Source organism: Macaca nemestrina, chromosome 4, assembly GCF_043159975.1.
Source record: "Macaca nemestrina isolate mMacNem1 chromosome 4, mMacNem.hap1, whole genome shotgun sequence".
Classification (NCBI taxonomy): Eukaryota; Metazoa; Chordata; class Mammalia; order Primates; family Cercopithecidae; genus Macaca; species Macaca nemestrina.
In genome coordinates, this window is record NC_092128.1 from 99,082,746 (window position 1) to 99,102,092 (window position 19,347).

Genomic DNA, 19,347 nt, shown 5'->3' on the forward strand with positions numbered 1-19,347 from the left:
AAAACTTAAAGTGTTACATTGCTAGCATTAATTTTACTGTTCATCTTTACATCCTGCAATGCTAGTTTTAAATGTAAATATAAGATCACTTAACTTGTATGTAAAATCACTCAAATCCCACAATCTGTATGTCATGGCCCATACATGCATATGTATTTTGTTCTTACCAGAACATGGATACACTGTACAAAACAAGCTCAACCACCTTTATTTCACTTCTTGATGTGCACACGTTCTGCAAACTTTCTGCTTTCTGTTTACTTGTGATGAGGAAAGATGGAAAAGAAAAAGAACTATGGGTCGCCCATCTTTCTCTTGCTTTCTATGTCATCATTTTCAGTGTATGTGGTTACCTAACACAGGGGTCTAATGCAGGTAAGATAGGGTCCTTGGTTGTTTATGTTTCTTGGGATGCCATTGATTTTTTTCTGCATCCCACGAAAGTTCTGGTTTGAAAGGAAAGCGTGAACTCTCAGGGCTGACAGCCTCACCTCTCCTCTCCCATCCCACTCAGTCAGAGAGATCATGAATTTACCTTGTATTTGACTTGAGTCTTGCTGGATTCCCATGCATCTTGGGTCCACTGGAATTTGGTGCTCCTGAGGCATTATGAGCAAGAAATAGCCGACACACCAAGATCACCAAACTCCTCTGCTCATGCACATGTTCCACCAGGCTTCTTTTACAAAGCATAAGTTCAAAGATAAAATTATTAAGAATTTCAAGATGATGACAGCAAGCCTTAAACCAAATATGGGACCCTTCTGAGCATGAGATGAGGCCCTGTGTGACCGGGCATCACAGGCCATGAAGCCAGTCCTGTATCTCTGGAGTGGCTTTTGATTAATCAGGCACAGAGTTTGGATGGAGGCTGGTGGCTTTTCCTATTCACTGCCAATCTCTGGCTTGTTCTTAACTCTCCTGATTCTTGCATCCTCAAACTGACTTGTGCTCAGGACTACCAAAGCATGGAGTGCCTTCAGGCAGGCACTGGGACAGGCACCAGCAATGTAGGTTCTTTTCTCAGCTCGGCCATGCCCCAGCTGTGCAATTCTGGGTAAGTTACTCAGCTTTTCTAAGAGTAGATCTCCTCATTGCAAAATGAGAATGGTTCCAGCTGCCTCACAGAGACGTGAAGATTAACAGAGAAAATGCATATAAATCCCTTAGCTCAAGGCTTGGCACGGAGCAAATGCTTGGTAAATGTTAGCTCACCGTGTTGTGGTTTTGACAGTTTTGGATGCATTTTGCAGTTCCATTTATTTGGAAATCTTTATCCCTTCAAGTAAGGTAATGAAGAAACCTGGTGAAGACCCATTTTAGAAGGGATGGAAACTTCCCAATGGGATGATAGCTAGATGTTTAACCACAAAGTGGGCTTCAGCAGCATCCCTTTCCCCATCACTTTTAACTTAGTTAAGAAAAGCCTAAAATAAAATGTAAAAAGTGGGAAAAGGTCACTCTGAGTGATGTGCGCAGAAGGGATGATGAGAAGCCTTCTCTAGGGATATGTTCATCTTTTTGGGAAGCTGCTAAAGGATTGGTCTCTTTTCTTTTTTTGAAACAGGGTCTCACTCTATCATCCACGCTGGAGTGCTGTGGCACAGGCACTGCTCATCATAGCCTTGATCCTCCTGGATTCAAACGATCCTTCCATCTCAGCCTTCTCAGTAGCTGAGACCACAGGTGCACATCACCATGCCTGGCTAATTTTAAAAACTTTTTGTAGAGATGCCCAGGCCAGGCCGTCTATGTTGCCCAAGTTGGTATCGCACTCCAGGGCTCAAGTTAGCCTCCCGTCTCAGCCTCCCAAATAGCTGTGGTTACAGGTGTGAGACACTGCGCCTGGCCTTGATCTTAAGCATATGAAAGCTTGGGTCATATTTTTGAGTGTCTCAGACTGACCTCTTTTCTTCTCCCTCATCAGCTTCCTCCTGGATCACTGCCCATCTATGAATTCATTAAACTAGAGTCACTCGAAGTATGTGTGTGTGGTGGTGGTAGGTGGGGAGTTCCCCAGACACTTGCATCAGAATCACAAATGCAGAATCCTGGACCCAATGCCAGCCCTTGGAACTAAAATCCCTGGGGAAGTCTGACTCAAGAAACTGATTTTAATAAGTTGCCCAGGTGTTTTTTGCTTACTCCACTATGTTTGAGAACTTCTGTGGGAGCCTAGGAGCTGGGAAGAAAGAGACCGTTTTTTGTTTTCTGTCCTCAGCACTGGAAGATCCACTAATGTTTGCTGAATGTTGGAGAAATGACTGAACCCAAAGTGGAGAGCTAAAGAATTTCTTCCCATCTGAGGTGTCTTGGGATGGTTTTATTCAGGCCTGATAAGTACTAGTAAGGTTGTAAATTTCTTAACATATTAAAATTCTTCCGTGGGAGTTGGTGAATGCCTAGTGCTTCCCCACTGGCCCAACTGTCTAGTCCTCTCCCTTCCACTGCCCGCGATCCAGCAACTAAAGGGTTAATCCCTGGTCTCGCAGGGGTCTCACCTATTCTCATTGGTCACTGCAGGTGCCAGTCAGCTCTGCATAGGTCCAATCTCTCTGCCACCGCCAATAGTACCTCCAGGGCTGGTTGTGTCCCGCCTGTACTCCTGTTTTGTGGGGAGAAATGGGATGAGCCTGGGGAGAATGTTGGCTGGGTGGTACCCCAGCCAGTTTACCTTGGTTCTCATGTAAGCGTCCCTGTCTCCATAAGTCTGATAGGCCACAATGGATGGAGACCTGGTGGGTGAGAGGGCATTCCTAGTGGTGGTGCTGGCACCCCAGAGAGCAAATGCCCCAGGCCATGGCCACCACCAGCAGAGGCACCCTTAGAGATGCTATGGCATAGCTGCTCTCAGTAACTGCAGCCTCCATGAAACTCTGGCTCTGAGAAATCCTGGGAGAGACTGAGTGAGCATGAGGCAGAAATATGAGTCCACAAACACGGGGGCTCTGCTGGCACATTTGACAGATGAGAGGCTGCTTGGCCCAGATGACACATACAGAAGGCAATGTGGAGCTGGGGGAATTACTGGGTAAAGGTTCTCTCTTCAGTTATTTAGTTAAGTTTGTAAAAAAAGAAGAAAAAATCACCGAATGCCCACCTATCACAGCATTAGCCAAAATACCTTTATTAATAAAAAGAGAATGAGTGCTTCCATCGTACTTGCCCTGTGCCGAACAAAAATCTTTTCTCCTCCTCCTCCTCCTCCTCCTCCTCCTCCTCCTCCTCCTCCTCCTCCTCTCCTCCTCCTGCTTCTTCTTCTTCTGGCAGAGTTTCGCTCTTGTCACCCAGGCTGGAGTGCGATGGCATGATCTCAGCTCACTGCAACCTCTGCCTCCCAGGTTGCAGCCTTTCGAGTAGCTGAGATTACAGGTGCCTGCCACCACACCCAGCTAATTTTTGTATTTTTAGTAGAGAAGGGGGTTTCACCGTGTTGGTCAGGCTGGTCTCAAACTCCTGACCTCAGGTGATCCACCTGCCTTGGCCTCCCAAAGTGCTGGGATTACAGGTGTGAACCACCGTGCGCGGCCCCAAGCACAATTCTTAAGTAATAGAATTCTGAACTTGAGTCGCTGTGATTATCATCACCATCCTCATTCATAGTTGAGGAAACAGAGAACCAGGAGTCAAGTAGCAGAGCTAAAATTTGAATTCAGGCAGGCTGACACTAGAGTCTGCACTCATAAATATCTCTTCTTTTCTTCAGTTTACATTTAGAAATGATTTGTGTGTGTGTGTGATTTAGTTGGTAACAGAGATCTGGAATATGTAAAAATCTCAGTCTGTAATATGACAGCTAGAAACCTTTTGCATTAAATTGCAATTATTTTATTTCTACAATAAGTAGAAAACTCAGTGATGAACTCTGAATAAGGCTGTGAGGATCAAACAGTCATCAATCCCTGTGGTTTCAAGGAACACTAAAGGGCAAGGGGCCAATAGCAGAAGCTGAGGGAGGAGTCAGTATCATGAACAACACTGCTGATGTTAACAGAAATTCTCTATTTATTGAGACTTCAAGTAACCTAATGATTATCAAGTTATTGGAAAGTCATGGAAAGTTTGATGTGTGTTCCCATATGTCATGCTTGAGCATAACAATGCTCAAGCAGGAGCATTGTTTAGTTACAGCAAGTCAAACAAAAATCAGAAATAATTTATAAATACAGACAAATAATTTAGATAGTGTTAGAAATAGATGAACTACTAGCATTAAAACTTATATATGTATGCTTTCATGTAGAGAATATTGAGAATTAAATGTTTCAAATTTGTATTTTGATTATCTACTTTTAAAATATTTTGCAGATCACCCAGACTTACTTATTCAATTCTCCATTCTATTCCTTTGTTTTGCTCCTATCAGCTGTGGAAAAAGATAAGCTCTTAGCCTGAGCTCTGGTATGTTTTGGCTTTATCCCCTTTTTGCCTCTAGATTGCTCCTTGACTGGCTCAGACTTTTTCTTTGAGGGAGAAGATGGTAGACACCTGCTTTAGGTAGAAAAGGCTGTACTGGTCATAGAACTGATCCTGAGAGGGTATTGCTTCCTTCCATAAAGGAAATGTCATATTTCAAGTTTTATTGGTTAAGGTTCAGCTTAGGACTGGAGCCCTTCTTTTGTAGTTCCTTCAGGACTACATGTGGAAAACACTAAGTAGAAAACTCAGTGATGAACTCTGAATAAGGCTGTGAGGATCAAACAGTCATCAGTCCCTGTGGTTTCAAGGAACACTAAAGGGCAAGGGGCCATTTAAACACTTAAAAACAGAAATAACATGCTAAGCTCTTCCATTTAGTATGTCAAAACCAGCTCAGAAGTATGTGACAATCCAGGCAATGTATTACAGTTTCTAGCCAGTCCAGTCATGATTCTCTGGCAAACTGCACCGTCATGGTTGTGATGCGTTGGGATGAGAGGTACTATATAAATGTCAGATGTTACATAAATGTCAGAAATGATTATTGTTTATTAACGGGGGCTAAACTGTTTCTAAGCAAAGCTCCAACTCCCAGCCAATGTGTTCTTAGCAGAGGTTCCAACCACCAATAACCCACAAGAAGGGAATGTTTACCCCTGGCTCTATGAAGGAGCCCAGTTGGGATCTGGGCTTGAAAACAGGGATTGAGGTGGGCCCAGTGCCACCCCTTGCTCATCAAGTGATCTCAGGCCAGCCCCCTAACCTTCTGGTGTCTGCCTTAGCTCACCTGTAAAATGGGGATAATTATAATACCTGTCCTACTTATGGTACCCGGGTTGTTGTGAGAAACAAGGGAATTCACGTGGTTGCAAATGCTTTGTAAGGTGTGAGGGGCTGCGAGGTTGGCACTGGTCGTCTAGAATCGGGCTGGATTTAGCCTATGCCTTCTCTTTGAATCCTACTCAAAGGGAGAACTTCTGAAAGGAAATTCAGCAGGGGAATGGTGACAGTGATGGTGACGGCCGGATGCTGGAGACGCCAGGCTCCTCTCGCTGCAGACCAGGCGCCCGGATCCTGCAGTCTGGCCCTGGCTCTGCCGCTTCCCAGCCCGTGAGCTTGGGCCAGTTACCGAAGAGGCTCTGGAAGTGACAGCCAAGGGCCCTTTCAGCTCTGACGCCGTGTCTAAATCAGGCTCATCACTTGGCTCTAGCTGTGATTCACCTTTCGCCTTAGGAGCAACTCTCCCTACAGCTTCTCAGACGCACGAAGCAGGGGTCCCGCGAAGGGTGGGGGCTGTATATTTCATGAGAGTGTGCACCATAAGGAAGTTATTCTCCTGGAGGAGGTGAGATGGGGGGCGGTGAAGAAGGGGTGACAAGTGAGTGCTCTGAGAAGCCAGGATGCAGGGAACACTGAAATGAGGTCATGACTGTCGCAAGCAAAAAGGAGCTGGACATCCTCAGTGGGGGAGGGAGGAGCGTCCTGCATTTCTGTTTGCAAAGCCTCTTCCCACATCCTTCAGCATCCCCCTCCCCACCTCTCCCCTAACCCCCATCCCTACACCTTTCAAACCCCATCAGGCCCTCCCCGCAGAACAGCCCACGCCCGCGCCTCCTCCGTGGTCCTGTCTGAAACCATAAGGATTGTTTCCAAGCTGACTCACACCACTAATGTCAGGGAGCCGTGTCACACGGCGCTGGGCTCTGCAAGCTGTTGCTTGCGCAGTCGCCCCCGCCGCTGCCGCTCCCCGGCGGGTGCACCAGGGTCCGCGCGGGCGGGGCGGGGTCTGGGCGGGGCCGGGGTGGGGCCTGCCCCCTCGACGCGCCGGCCCCGCCCCTCGCTCTGTCCCTCCCCAGCGGACCGCAATGATTTAGAAGTTCAGGAATCCCACGTGACGTCACCGGGGGGGTGATGTAATGCACTCTAAATAGAATGTATTGTAATCTTTGCTCAGTCCAACGTGGTCCCTTCACCCGGGCTCCGCTCTTGCCTTCTCCACACTTGTTTGGTAAGTTCCTAAAAATACGGCTCGGCCACTTCTGGGGCTTTTGCATTTAGCCACTTTTGTTGCACTTGCCGCGGGAGCCATCTCGGGAGCGTACTTGTTTGCAGGGGTTGGTTCTCGGCAGCAGCCGCGAGGTTACTTGGTCCAGTGGGCAGGTCACAGGGCAAGGAGTAGGGAAGATGCGATGCATTTTTTTCTGGAGGGTGATCTGTGTTTGTAAACATTTTGGCGGACCAGAGGGAAGTCCGGCCCCGAGTGCTGGTAGACTGTGGAATTCGGCTGTGTCCTGAGGCCACCCCAGAGACCCCGCGCCGCGTGAGTGCCGGAGCGCTCGGTGGCCGCCGCGCCGCGCGCCTGGAGGGATGCTAACGTGGAGCCGGCGCCGAGTCCGCCCGGCGTGCGTGCGTGTGTGGGAGCGCGCGAGTCCCCTGACGCGGGGACCAGTTATGAATCGGGGGTGTGTGTTTGCCTCCAGAGACCTGGCAAGGTGCGGAGTCCTCCAGAAGTGCGGTCAAGCGGCAGCGGAGACGGCGAGCCAGGAACCTCCCCCCGCGTCCCCAGCTTCCCAGCGTGGCGGCGGAATCCCCGGAGAAAGTTTGCAAACTTCCAGCGGGCGCGGCGAGGACTCCGGGTCACCTAGGGGGCGGGTAGGCGCGCGCGCAGGGGGCTCGCTCTCCCCGGTGCGGAGCTGCCGCTGCCACTTCTCCCGTGGGGCTGCTGGCTGCAGTGGGTTGGCGCGCGCCCGGGGAGGGGAGGTCGCCCTTGGAGGGCGCTTGGCTTTCGCTCCAGGCGCTCCGGGCTGGAGAGCGGCGAGGCTCCGTCCGCTCCCGTCCACTCCTCCGGCCGCCTCCTGCCTCCGCTGCTTTCTCGCTGGCATCGTTACCTCTTCCCGGCCGTTGCCCCAAATGACAGCTCCGGCTCGAGCCTTGGCGGCGCCCAGGCAATTCCCAGGACCCGGCGGCGGAGTCTCCCCCTGCGGCAGATTCTCGGCAGAACCACTTGAACTTTTCGTGAAGTTCTTAGAGGGGCAAGATGCGAAGGAAGGAACCAAGGAGATGTTTTCTCTCAGCAGCTGCATCCACTTCTTTGCCATAGAGTTGTTTTTAAGGGACGTCTAGTAGATAAAGCCCCAGACCTTGGCCACACTCTCATCCCCGTCCCCAACTTTCCCTGGACCGGTGCCGCCCCCACTTGATGCTTGTTCAAGGCCGGGGTCTGGAGCGGGCTACTTGTATGTTTCGTTGTCAGTCTGCAGAATGTGTTTGATTTTTATTTTTCCCTCCTTCTCTGACATGTGTCAAGGAATAAAGGCTGGATACAGGTCCATTACGTCATTCTGCAGGCCAGTAAGTGTTTGATTAACGGCTTGAGCTCCTCAAGGGTTCAGGAGCTTAGAATGCTGACAAAGCAACTCTGCTGTGCATCCCCCTACCCTCCTCACAACACACTCGTGCAATCGCCCCCTCCCTAGGCATCTTTATTGCCCTCTCTTCCCAACCCCTCCCTCTCCACCACTCCCCCGTCTACACCGTTATCACTCTAGCCCCGGCCCCGCCTTTTACAGCTTTCCCTGGAGCGAGCACAGTCCCTGGAGTGTGGGTAAAAGCTTCTGGGGTCTGAGGGGACCACTGTACCTGATCAGCGCGCAATCTGCCCTTTTGTATTATTTAAGAAAGGCACCAGCAAGCCTTCTCCTCTAGAGCGAAAATGCTTAGTCCTGATAGAAAAGGCAAATCAGGAAATGTTTCCAAGCGTTATGATAATACTCTGTCCTCGTGGTGGTGACTTAGGAAGGCAATACACCCACTGCAAACAAAGTACTTCACTTTACGTAGTGCCTGCCCTTTAACAGAAGAGGGAAGACGAAGAAGCCAGGATGCTGACAAAATCAGGTTTAGCTGAAAGGATCAAGACTAAACGTTTCATTTCCAAAGTAAGGGAATATGAGTTGTTGAACCTAAACTTCCATACAATAAATTGGTGTGTGCGTTAGTTTCTAGCTTTTAACCTTAAGTTTCTATGTTGAAAGAGGAAGTTCAATACGTAAGTCATTGAATTGAGTCAGAACCTCCGTATCTGGCAGTTGAAATAAAGACCCTGTGTATGACTTGTTGCAAGGGATCAAAGTAAAAAGAACTCTTGGCGGGGGGGTGGGGGAGGGAAATGTGCAGAAATTAAATTATAAAAGTATTAACAGAGTTTTGGATAGAGCGGGAGAGGGAATTGGAGTGGTTCCTGATTTGGAGTTGGTGAAAACTAAATAAAGAAATATTTATATTGCCAATATGAGGAATTTCTTGAAGAACACATGTTTTCTTATAATTAGATCTACTTTCTTCAAAGTGAAAGCCATGCTGTAGGGTAGACATTTGTGAAACTCCTGTCTGGGGTCTAATTGACATACTTCCCCAAGTTTGTGGCAGGATTTAGTATTTATTCACATCTAGAGATGAAATAGTGTAACCTCCACACAATATGTGTGCATCGAAAATGTTGAACTTCTTGTTTGTGATGCATAGACTTAAAGGAAAAAAAAAAATGGCCCAGTCATGGGCACTGGAAAGTGTGATTAATGATCAGTGATTTAGTGATCAGTGATTAGTGGTTTTATTCAAACTGTTACCTCTGACCAGAAGCACACATCAGAGGATTAACAGGCTCTTTAGATAAATGCTCATTAGTGGAAGGGGAAAAGCAAAGATAATAGGCATGCACCCAGGGACAACTTTCGAAGAAAATCATTCCCGTCTTCAGAATAATAAGCTCTATTAACAGAAAGCCCTTTTAATTTAAAACTTGCTTTTATCTTGTAAATCAAAGTTAGATGTAAAAGTTTGTAGTGCCATTATAACCTAAATTTTCCCATATCCACTAGATGTGGATTATCTCAGTAGCGATATTTTTTTTTTATTTAAATAAACAATTGGACCTTTAGAGCAGCTGAACCCTGACAAGTTCTTAACTCCCAGGGTTTGAAAGTGTCCCCCCTTCTAGCATGGAGATTGCAGCTTGCTAACTAGATGGCGCACTGTTATTTGGTGTTCTCTGCTGCGTAGTGCAGGAGTAGAAACTGAGCATGTAGCTGCTTGCGAGGTGTTCTTCAACATTTACAACAAAGTTGATTCTGTGTAGGGTTGGAGGCTAGACAGTTCTACAAATTTTTAGTCACATTTTCCATGTCAGTTAAATCTAGGGAGTTCAAGGCTACTGGAAAAATTAGTCTCATTACTAAAAGAAACTTAGAGAACGAGGGAGGTACCAGAGTCTAGGAGGTACCTCTGGGTTGCAGAAGTAATTGTAAAATACCAGATCTGTTCTTTTTACTAAGAGCTAGTTTCACAGTCTTCTGGTCTGAAATACTGAGGCAAATACTCAAGACTTATTTTCTTCCTAATCTTGCTGGTGAAACAGAAGTTACTAGAAAGAAAGGAAGAAAAACCTTGATTTGGTGACTGCAGGAAGCAACACGTTGCTGCTTTTATTCTACAGATAATGGTAAGGATGATGTTTATTATGCTTATTAAGCAGAGAGAAAACTTTGCACTTAGTTAAATAGAACCAATGTTGTGTTTTCATAGATGGAATTCAGATATGGAGCTCTGATTTTGCACAAAATTTTAATGTTGCTTTTGTCAGTTTCCTGGGACTTGTAGCATTTTATGTGGAAGGTTGTGTGTGTGTGTGAATAAGACTATTATTTCCCGGGTAAAATATATTCAGGAGCATATGAACTGCAGTGGGGAAGCTATGAAGCATGTTAAGTAATGTGTCAAGCATGAATTCCCCTTTCTATGAGGTTTCATGGATCACTTCAATAAGTATTTAAGTTTTAATAAGAAAGTTCTTGAAAAAGAAACCTAAAAATTAAAAAAAAAAAAAAACAAAACAGTTTTCTGCATTCAAACCTAGATGTGTATGCCCCCAAAGGATGATGCTATTGGTTGAATATCAGCTATTACTTTAGTTTTAAAACTTATAATAAAAAAACTCACTTGTGTCTCCCCAGAAATGTTTCTCATTTTCCTTTGCTTATAGCATTTTATATAGATCTCTTATTTTTAAATCCTTACTGATTATAGTGGTTTTTATTTTTCAACTTCACTCATAGTAAACATATTTGAAAATATCTCCAAGCCCACTATTTTTTATGTAAATTGCTGGTGCCCATAAATTGCCTGTCAATCAGTAGTCAGTCACAACCTTATATAGTTTATACCTGAGAAGATAGTCTATTGGAACATTCCAACAAAAAATTGGAAACCATGCCTTTATTTCTAGATCTCTGTTATGTCGCAGCTTTTATTTGAGTAGGTGGCTAAGTGAATGGTAGTTTGTCAGAGAGACTTTTCCTGCATTGATTTTCAATTCTAGTAAGTTGAATATTTTTGTTACAATGATTTGTCAGTTTCCCACACCTACACGTTCAAAACCAATCAATCATGGAGTTTCCATGATGGCAAGTTCCGAGACTCCCAATTTCTTACTATAATCTACTTTTTAGCAATGAGGTATCACAATCCTATAATATTTTCTTGTCATTGGAGTTTACTTATTACCAAGCTAAAAATTATTTTGTGGGGGTGTCATGTTCACTAGATCACTAAGATGTGAACTTTGTATTTGTAGTTTGTTTTCTTCTGGTTGTGTTGTTGGATTAAAATTGGGATTTGAGTGGACTTATTATTTTTGTCATCTTTTCTTTTTTCTTCTTCTTCTTCTCCTTCTCCTCCTCCTCCTTCTTCTTCTTCTTCACTTCAAAGCAATGTCGGTAGTCACAAAATTAATGTGATCCTGGCTGGTGTTTCCCATCTATATGCTTCTTACAAATTGGATTTCTACAGCAATTTAAGGTCTTTTTTTAGAGGCAGCTTTCTTGGATGAAGATGAAACAGTGATCTCAGTCAATTCATTATCTTGTCCACTTTGACTACCAGCTATATTATGGGAATCAACCAATGCTTTAGTAGTGTTTAAAAATTTAAATCTATGACTATTTCTCTGAATTCTATTTAAGAAAATTAAACAATTGAGATAAGGTAATAAACTGGGGGGCAGTTGCCTTAAATATCTAAGTGTGAGGAAGAAGCACTTTCAGATATGCTAAACAGACTTAAAGACACAGAAGACCCGTTTTGTGTTGCTATTTGTAAACTAAGTAAGCTATCTACTTTGTGGCAATGCTTTAAATAGAAAGTCTGGCACTTTAAAAATGACATCATGTTTAATGTTTTCACTAAAGAATTATTACATTTTGTAATTAGGAAAAAATGAGCAATTAGTGTTTTTTGAGTATCCATTAGTATTCCATTGTTGGACAAATCGTAGATTTAACATAGGAATTTTTTTTTTTTTTAAAGAGAGAGGCCTTTTAGAAATTTCCAGATAGTAATAGCATTCTTCCAGAAACCCAACTAAAATTTTTGAAGCTCTTATTGAGGACTCTGGGACTTTCCCAGTAAAAGATAAAGTTTAGGATAAATTCTTGAATGTGTAAGATATTATATTGACATTTCAATATTTATTTTTTCCAAGTTCACTGTATTGCCTTTCCCTCTGCCCCCAGAGAAATAGATCAGAATCAGTTTATCACTTTAAAAATATGTATTTCAGCTGCTTTCTTCTATTTCCTTAAGGTCACATTTCTGATCTTAACCCTAAAAGGATTTTAGGATTTCAATCCTTAACAAGGATTGAAAACTACCAGGCTGGCATTTGACTAGAACTGATTTTAGAGGGAGTTCCTTTAGGCCTAGAGATTCTGATGGTGAGATACAAACGCTTATGCCTTTATGGGGACGGTAGGGCTAGGGGAGAGCCTCAAATTGATAGACCAACTTTTTCATTTTACAGAAGAGACCGCTGGCTCACCCAAGGCCCAGAGCTAGAGAGAGCCAAACCAGGCTGAGAAGCCTGGTCCCTGCCTCTAGGTCGGATGCTCCTGCCATAGATGCCCTTGTCAGAAATGGGGCATAACCCATGACTTTGTATCCTTTGCTCTTTTCAAACCTTTTGATGACTAATCTTTCAAAGACAAATTTTTTCAGATCTTTGGAATGAATACCTTAATCATAAAAGCTGTAGTTTCATTTATTCTTATATAATATCTGCAATGTTATTTTTTCTAATATGGGCCTCCTTAATTAATTTTAACTTAAATTCTCCTTTTATCATCATTGTTATTAGACATACTCTGTAAAACCACACCATCCAGATTTCATCTGAGAGTAAAAACCAGGCAGAGTAAAAATGGTCCGAAAGACTGTCTCAAGAATAAGGCAGTGACTTTCTCTACTTCCTGTCTTTTCTTTACCATCTATGAGGACAGGATCTGAAATATTATTTAAAGTTAAAATAAATAACCTTTTTTGTCAAATAGAGAAATGGGTGATGTTTTCACTCTAGAAGGTGTACTTTTGCCTAGGATCTGTCTGTAATACATTATCTTTCCAGGTGGATATATATGAGTGTGTTTGGAGGTGGTGAGAAGTGAATTGAGTCTGGAAGTATGTTCTTTGAGGTTTGACTGGCAAAACTTGACCAATCATAACTAAAAAAATTCATGCATGCAACACAGAGGGCTCTAGAGCACCACGCATTTGATTTAAGATGATATTTAGGCTGTGCTGTATTTAAGATGGGGAATAACAATGTCTAAATAGAAATCTTGAATGCATCTACTGTATGTGTTGTTCGGCCTCACCCACAGGTTTCCTCTCCAGCTGTTTGCATGAGGTTTTAGATCAGAATTCAGGTCTCTTTTTATTCTTTTATTACACTGAGGAGCTCCTGTGTTGCAGGCATGATTTCTCAAATATAGCACATTTCAGCCAGTTTTATGCAGTCCTCTCTCTGTTGGCTTCCCAAGGGGAAAATATATGCAACAAAAAAATCTTTGTTTTTGTTTGAGTTAGCTGACTACTGGAAGAAATAGGTGTAATCTCTATTTGCCAGATCTGGTAGGACCATTTCACTTTAACAAAACAAGATTTTCTTCTTTAAGTAAGTTGGCTTCTGACTGGCCAGGTATTAATTCATGCATCAGAGAGTAGAAGGCATTGGGATAAAGTCCGTTTCCGCCAGGGTATCTGGCTATGGTGTGGTGCACCATTACGGAGGGTCTGATTTGCCTCACTGCAATGACAACATTGTGCAAAAAAACACTGACTCCTAGGAGGAAAAACAATATTATAGGCTCAAGCTTCTAAAATCATATCAGGGAATGATCCTGTGTCGAAGGTGACTGTCAGAATGCTGGGGGCCTCCAGGGTCATCTTCTAAACTACAACATGACAAAATGTTTTCTCTGTCTATTCTCTGCATTTTCCTTCTGCTAGTGTTTCCCTAGATTCATTTTTTAACATACATTTCAACTACTCTGCCTTGATGAATAATCCTGCGGTAACAAGTCACAAATGTGTACACAGTAGAGCAGGGATATTTTTCCGTAAGGAAAATAGATTTTTATGTCAAATCTTAGAAGAAACAATTAGGAAAACAAAAGGGGGAAAGAAGAGTTGAAATGCGACTGATGGCATAACAAGCTTTGTCCATTCGTGGCTCTGCAACAATGCGAAGCCTGAGACTGCAGGAGGCACGCAATGCCCAGAGAGCTGCCTTGAGCTATTATGCATCTCTGCCTCAGTTTCTTCATTTGTGATGAGAATGTTGGGCTCACCCAGCACTGTCCAGTAGTGAGAGCCACAAATGTGAGCCACATACGCCATTTTAAATGTTTTAGTGACCGCATTAAAATGGTTAAAAAGAAACAGGTGAAATCATTTTAAGAACACTTTGATTTAACCTGAGATATCCAAAATATTATCATTTAAACATATAATCCGTATAAAAATGTTAATGTACTACTTTACATTCTCTCTCTCTCTCTCTCTCTCTCTCTCTCTCTTTCTCTCTCTTTGATATGAAATCTTTGAAATCCAGTGTGTATTTCACAACTACAGCATATCTCAATTTGGACTAGCCACATGTCAAGTGCTAAATATCCATGTGTGGTCAGTGACTATGGTATCAGACAACACAGGGTAAATCAGTGGTTTATGATCCTGGCAGCCCAATAGTACCACCTGTGGAACTTATTAAAACACACCGATACCCTTCCACTCTGACATTCGGCTTTAATTGGTTTGGGGTGAAGGCCTGGGCCTCTGTCTCTTTTAAAAGCTCCGCAAGTGTTTCCAATGTGTAGCAGAGGTTGAGAACCACAGTTCTAACTGATCTCTGAGGAATCTTCTACCCTAATATTCTGTGATTCTATTTAAGGAAAGGGATTGCAGTAAAGCGTTCATTCAGAGTTCAAGGGCAGCAAGCGGTTGTTACAAGCTTGCCGTATCCTGCAACACATATTTAGGAAAATATAACTGATAAAGATTAAAATTTACAGAATGAATAACTTAGACAATAATTCTTTGCACCACAAATGAGCTCTGTTTTGTGTAACTTTCAAATGTGGGTGTTTTAAGTGGTCTGCTTCCCTAGAAATCTTAATTTAGGATTTGATTTACATGTAGCCTCGTAGAAACTCTCTGTTTTGGAAAAGGTCAGGATCCTCACATTTCAGTTACAGTATTTTGCCAGCTTACTCTTTTGCCCCAGATACATGCCTTTAGTTGTTTGGGGAGGGAGATTTTTACTCCAGTTGAGACATCTGGATCCCCCAGAATTTTCTTCCCTCCAAGCTTTTAACAATCTTGTGTTATTGTCTAGACCAGAATTGCTCATGTCAAGATGTTAGTTATAACCTCCTAGACTTAAGGTATTCATTTTTATTTATCACCTTTTAAAATATTAGAAGAATCAATATTTTTCAATGCACATCAGAATGCTTTATTTTAATATACCTGTTTTTAATAATACACCAGTCTGTGCATTCACTAAAGGATGCAAAAAGTATAAAATAAAAAATAATTTCCAAACTCCTCACGCATCTTCTTGCGAAGTCTACAAACAGAATTGTTTGTGAAGGGGAGGAGAGACCTTGGTGTCAGTCCCTTGTGACTTCATGCTGCGAGAGCCTCTGCATCCCCAAATTCATGAGTCATTTCACTCTGACCCTCACTCTCCTTATCCCCTGCAGAGCCATCTATTTCCAAATACATGTCTATTCGACCATATCGCCTTTAAAGCATGACTATAAACTAGTTTTAAATGTAAAATTACATGTTTTTCTACATTTCGTGGTGATATTTGTGTTTTCTGTAATGTCATTCATTGGAAGAATGTTAGCCTTCGTTTATTAACACGTAGCTCTAATCCCCATTTTATAGATGGGAAAACTAAGAGATTGCCAAGGCTAGGCATCCTGCTCATTGATTAGGTGGGTGGTCAGTAGGAGAAAAGAGCTCACATTTATTAGTGCCATGTATTCCAGATATGCCAGATAGAAGCATTGCTTTGGGTGGCTTCCAAGCAGGGATTTTCCAATTGCTTGTACTATTGCACTTGTCTTTGTATTTATAAATAACATTCTTTCTGATGCTTTCCCATGCATTCTTTGCAGTTAAATGGTTTCCTTGCTAATACCTCTTACTTCCCAGCTTCAGGCTACATGTACCTGGATTGATTAGTAAATACACAAGGATATATTAACTTCTTAACATGGAATCTGTTTTAAAAGTTGCATGGAGACATCTGTTGCAAACCTGTGTTTTTGGTAGTATCCAGGGAAACTTTCTCTCAGGCTACTTTGTGATTGACTGTTAAAAGGATTGTGTGGAGAGACAATGAGATTAATGATGTAAGTTACTCATCTGTTTTGGGGATTGAAAGCAAAGGCCTGTACGTATTCATTTATTGAGCAAGATAGACTCTAGCCCTAGCTCCTAAATTATCTTTTATAAAACACTTTAGCCCTTGTCGTGCCAATGTACTGTCTTCACACTTGGTCTGGAGCCATCTGTGTTTGAGTATTTGGTTTTTGTTTTCTCCTAATAATGATAATAGGTTGGGCTTGGCCATTTGCAGTCTCTGTCTGCATTTGTGTGTCTTTGATGGGTGAGATATTGATTAATAGTGCAATTTTTGACCAGTGCCAGGGAACCGTTATTTTGGCTTCTTTCCTCCAAGCATCATGCTAAATTTAAAGCAATTTTAATATTTATACATATACATGCTTATGGTGTTTATGCTTATATGAAAATAAATAAGTGTATACATAGAAACCTGGGCCAGTGAGGACCACAATGTTAGTAGGGCATATACTTGCAAATGTACTTATCATCTTTTTTAGGAAGCCCATGGACAAACTGTAACTCCTATTGGACAAGTATCTATTTGTAACATTGACTCAGGTACATATTGTTGATTAAAAGATATAGTGAAATTAAAAAAATTGAAACCATATTTAAGACACTCCTTTTTTCTAAGAAGGCCTGTCTAAGCACACATTGTTTACAATTTTGTCTTCCAGTTTTGCAAAATCGGATGACTAACCACCGCCATTCTTAGGGCTGTGCTGTGTTGACGTCATCAAAGATGAGGGTGCAGTGTTTTGGCACCATGCAGCAGCATGTAATTTGGAATTGTACTTTTTGCTAAACACCCGTGCTGATCTCCAAACCATTCAAAACACTAAAAAACCAAAACAAAACAGTAATGTCTGCTGATTGGATGGAGGCAGCATGAGCAAAGTACAATTTTTTTTTTTCTTTTTTCATGTGCTTTGGAAGTGCTTACAAAAATCAGGGAGAAAAAGAGTACGTATAATTACTTAACATGCCCTTTGGAAGGGACATTCTTAAGACAGACAGGTTGAGTCTTTAACCTAAAGTTCATTTTTATCCTTTCCAGGAAATGTGCTTTCTTTCTTTTTTCCTTTTTTTTAAAGCACAAACGTGGTTGTATCTTTAAAAGGAAGGCTTAAGAGTAAATCATGTGGCTGCTTTATCTTTATTTAACGTTTAGAAGATATTTTAGGAGATCTATTTAGAAGTCTTATATTCCTTCACATAGTTGTAGTTATTTAATGCTTGTTAAAAAACATAGGGGGTTTTGGAGATTGGTTGTACAACAGTGTGAGTATACTTAACACTACTGAACTGTACACTTAAAAATGATTACGGTGAGGCTGGGCATGGTGGCTCACGCCTGTAATCCTAGCACTTTGGGAGGCCGAGGCAGGAGGATCACTTGAGTTCAGGAGTTCAAGACCAGCCTGGCCAATATGGTGAAACCCCGTCTCTACTAAAAATACAAAAAATTAGCTGGGCATGGTGGCACACGCCTGTAGTCCCAGCTACTCAGGAGGCTGGGACAGGAGAATCGCTTGAACACAGGAGGCAGAGGCTGCAGTGAGCTGAGATCGCACCACTGCACTCTAGCCTGGGCTTCGCAGCAAGACTCCATCTCAAAAAAAAAAAAAAAAAAAAAAAGATTAGAGTGGCAAGTTTTATGTTATATATATTTTACCACAGTTATAAGAAATCGGGAAAATGTTTCCTTGTACCCATTCCCAGATGGGGGAAAATAGGATGTACAGACCATTTGTTTCAAGCTAGATGCATCCACTTTAATTTTTGTATTGTTTTGTTTTTTAAATTTGCATTCACTGATTTTTATTTCAATAGTTTTAGGGGTACAAGTGGTTTTGGTTACATGGATGACTTATGTAGCAGTAAAGTCTGGGCTTTTAGTACCTCTATCACTGGAATACTGTACATTGTACCCAATAGGTGATTCCTGTTCTTCACCCTTTCCCACCTTTCCCCCTTCTGAGTCTCCAATGTCCATTATACCACTCTGTCTGCCTTTGCATACCCCATAGCTTCCACTCATAAGTAGAACATCCAGAAATTTGGTTTTCCATTCCTGAGTTACTTCACTTAGGATAATGGCCTCCAGTTCCATCCAAGGTGCTACAAAAGACATGATTTCATTCTTTTTTATGGCTGAGTAGTATTTCATGGTATACATATACCATATTTTAAAATATTTTATTTCCATAGGTTTTGGGGGAGCAGGTGGTATTTGGTTAGGTAAGTTCTTTAGTGGTGATTTGTGAGATTTTGGAGATGCTTCCACTTTACTGTCATAATGGGAAGGTCAAAAATCTAAACAGGACTTTTGCACTTTGGGATAATGTAGAGAGATGACATTGGTATGTGCGTGATGTGATTTTGATGCATAGGAGTATCCAGGGTAGCTAAAAGCTAGGTACGTAACACTGCATGCCTCTTTTCTGGCTTGGATCTGGGTGAGCCCTCTGTGTAGAAAGCTGTATCATTCCATTTGAAAATGCATTTGACCTTATTTGAGCAGTTTTTAAGAAATTTACTTGATTGCCTTTGGTGTGTGTGTGTATGTATGTGTGTATATATCTATATCTATATCTATATCTATATATCTATTCAACTGAGATCAATGAAAAAAGTCAGGCAAAGTAGCCTTGTAGTTTATGTCAGGGAATGCAAACCCACACTTCACAGTAACACTGACCAATGAGAAGTTGGTTTGTGGGGGACAACCTGGGAGTTGAAAATTTTGGAGACAGATCACAGGGGGAATGGTGGAGGAAATTAGAGATATTTGACTCAGAAAGGAGGAGACCCAGGCTTGTGCATAATATCAAGGAACAGTCTGTGGACAAGAGGATACTATTTCTGACTTCCTCTGTGCTTCAGGGAAAAACAGTGAAAATTGCGGGAAGGAGACAGTTTGCTGTGTGGAGAGATGGGGTTTGCTGTGTTTGCTCTTTTGGCTCCGAAGAGTGAAGAATTTTGGAACAAGTGAACCTATACATCCATGGAAAGGACTGTCTCAGAAAGCAGTGACCTCCCTGGCATGGGGTGTCAGAATTATCATAAGAAGAGTTTCTGGAAGCAGTAAGAAGCAGGGCTGGGTCAGTTGCTCCTGGCTTTGTTGGATTATGAACACTTTAAACAATTAGGTAAAAGCTACGAGCTAGTTTACAG

At 42.5% G+C, this 19,347-nt stretch overlaps 1 protein-coding gene across 3 annotated transcripts in view; it reads left to right on the forward strand.

Annotated features, from left to right (window-relative positions):
* Positions 1-6,328: 6,328 nt before the first annotated feature.
* The window catches only part of LOC105475779 (cAMP responsive element binding protein 5), a 415,489-nt gene continuing 402,470 nt past the window's right edge, over positions 6,329-19,347 (forward strand). For 2 of the 3 annotated variants that reach the window (XM_071094975.1, XM_071094974.1), the window contains exon 1: positions 7,887-9,919. In XM_071094975.1, the coding sequence (XP_070951076.1) occupies positions 9,917-9,919 (3 nt within the window). In that variant the 5' untranslated portion in view covers positions 7,887-9,916. Of the gene's footprint in view, positions 6,428-7,886; positions 9,920-19,347 lie in introns of those variants that run through there. The other variant, XM_011731266.3, reaches the window with a different exon arrangement.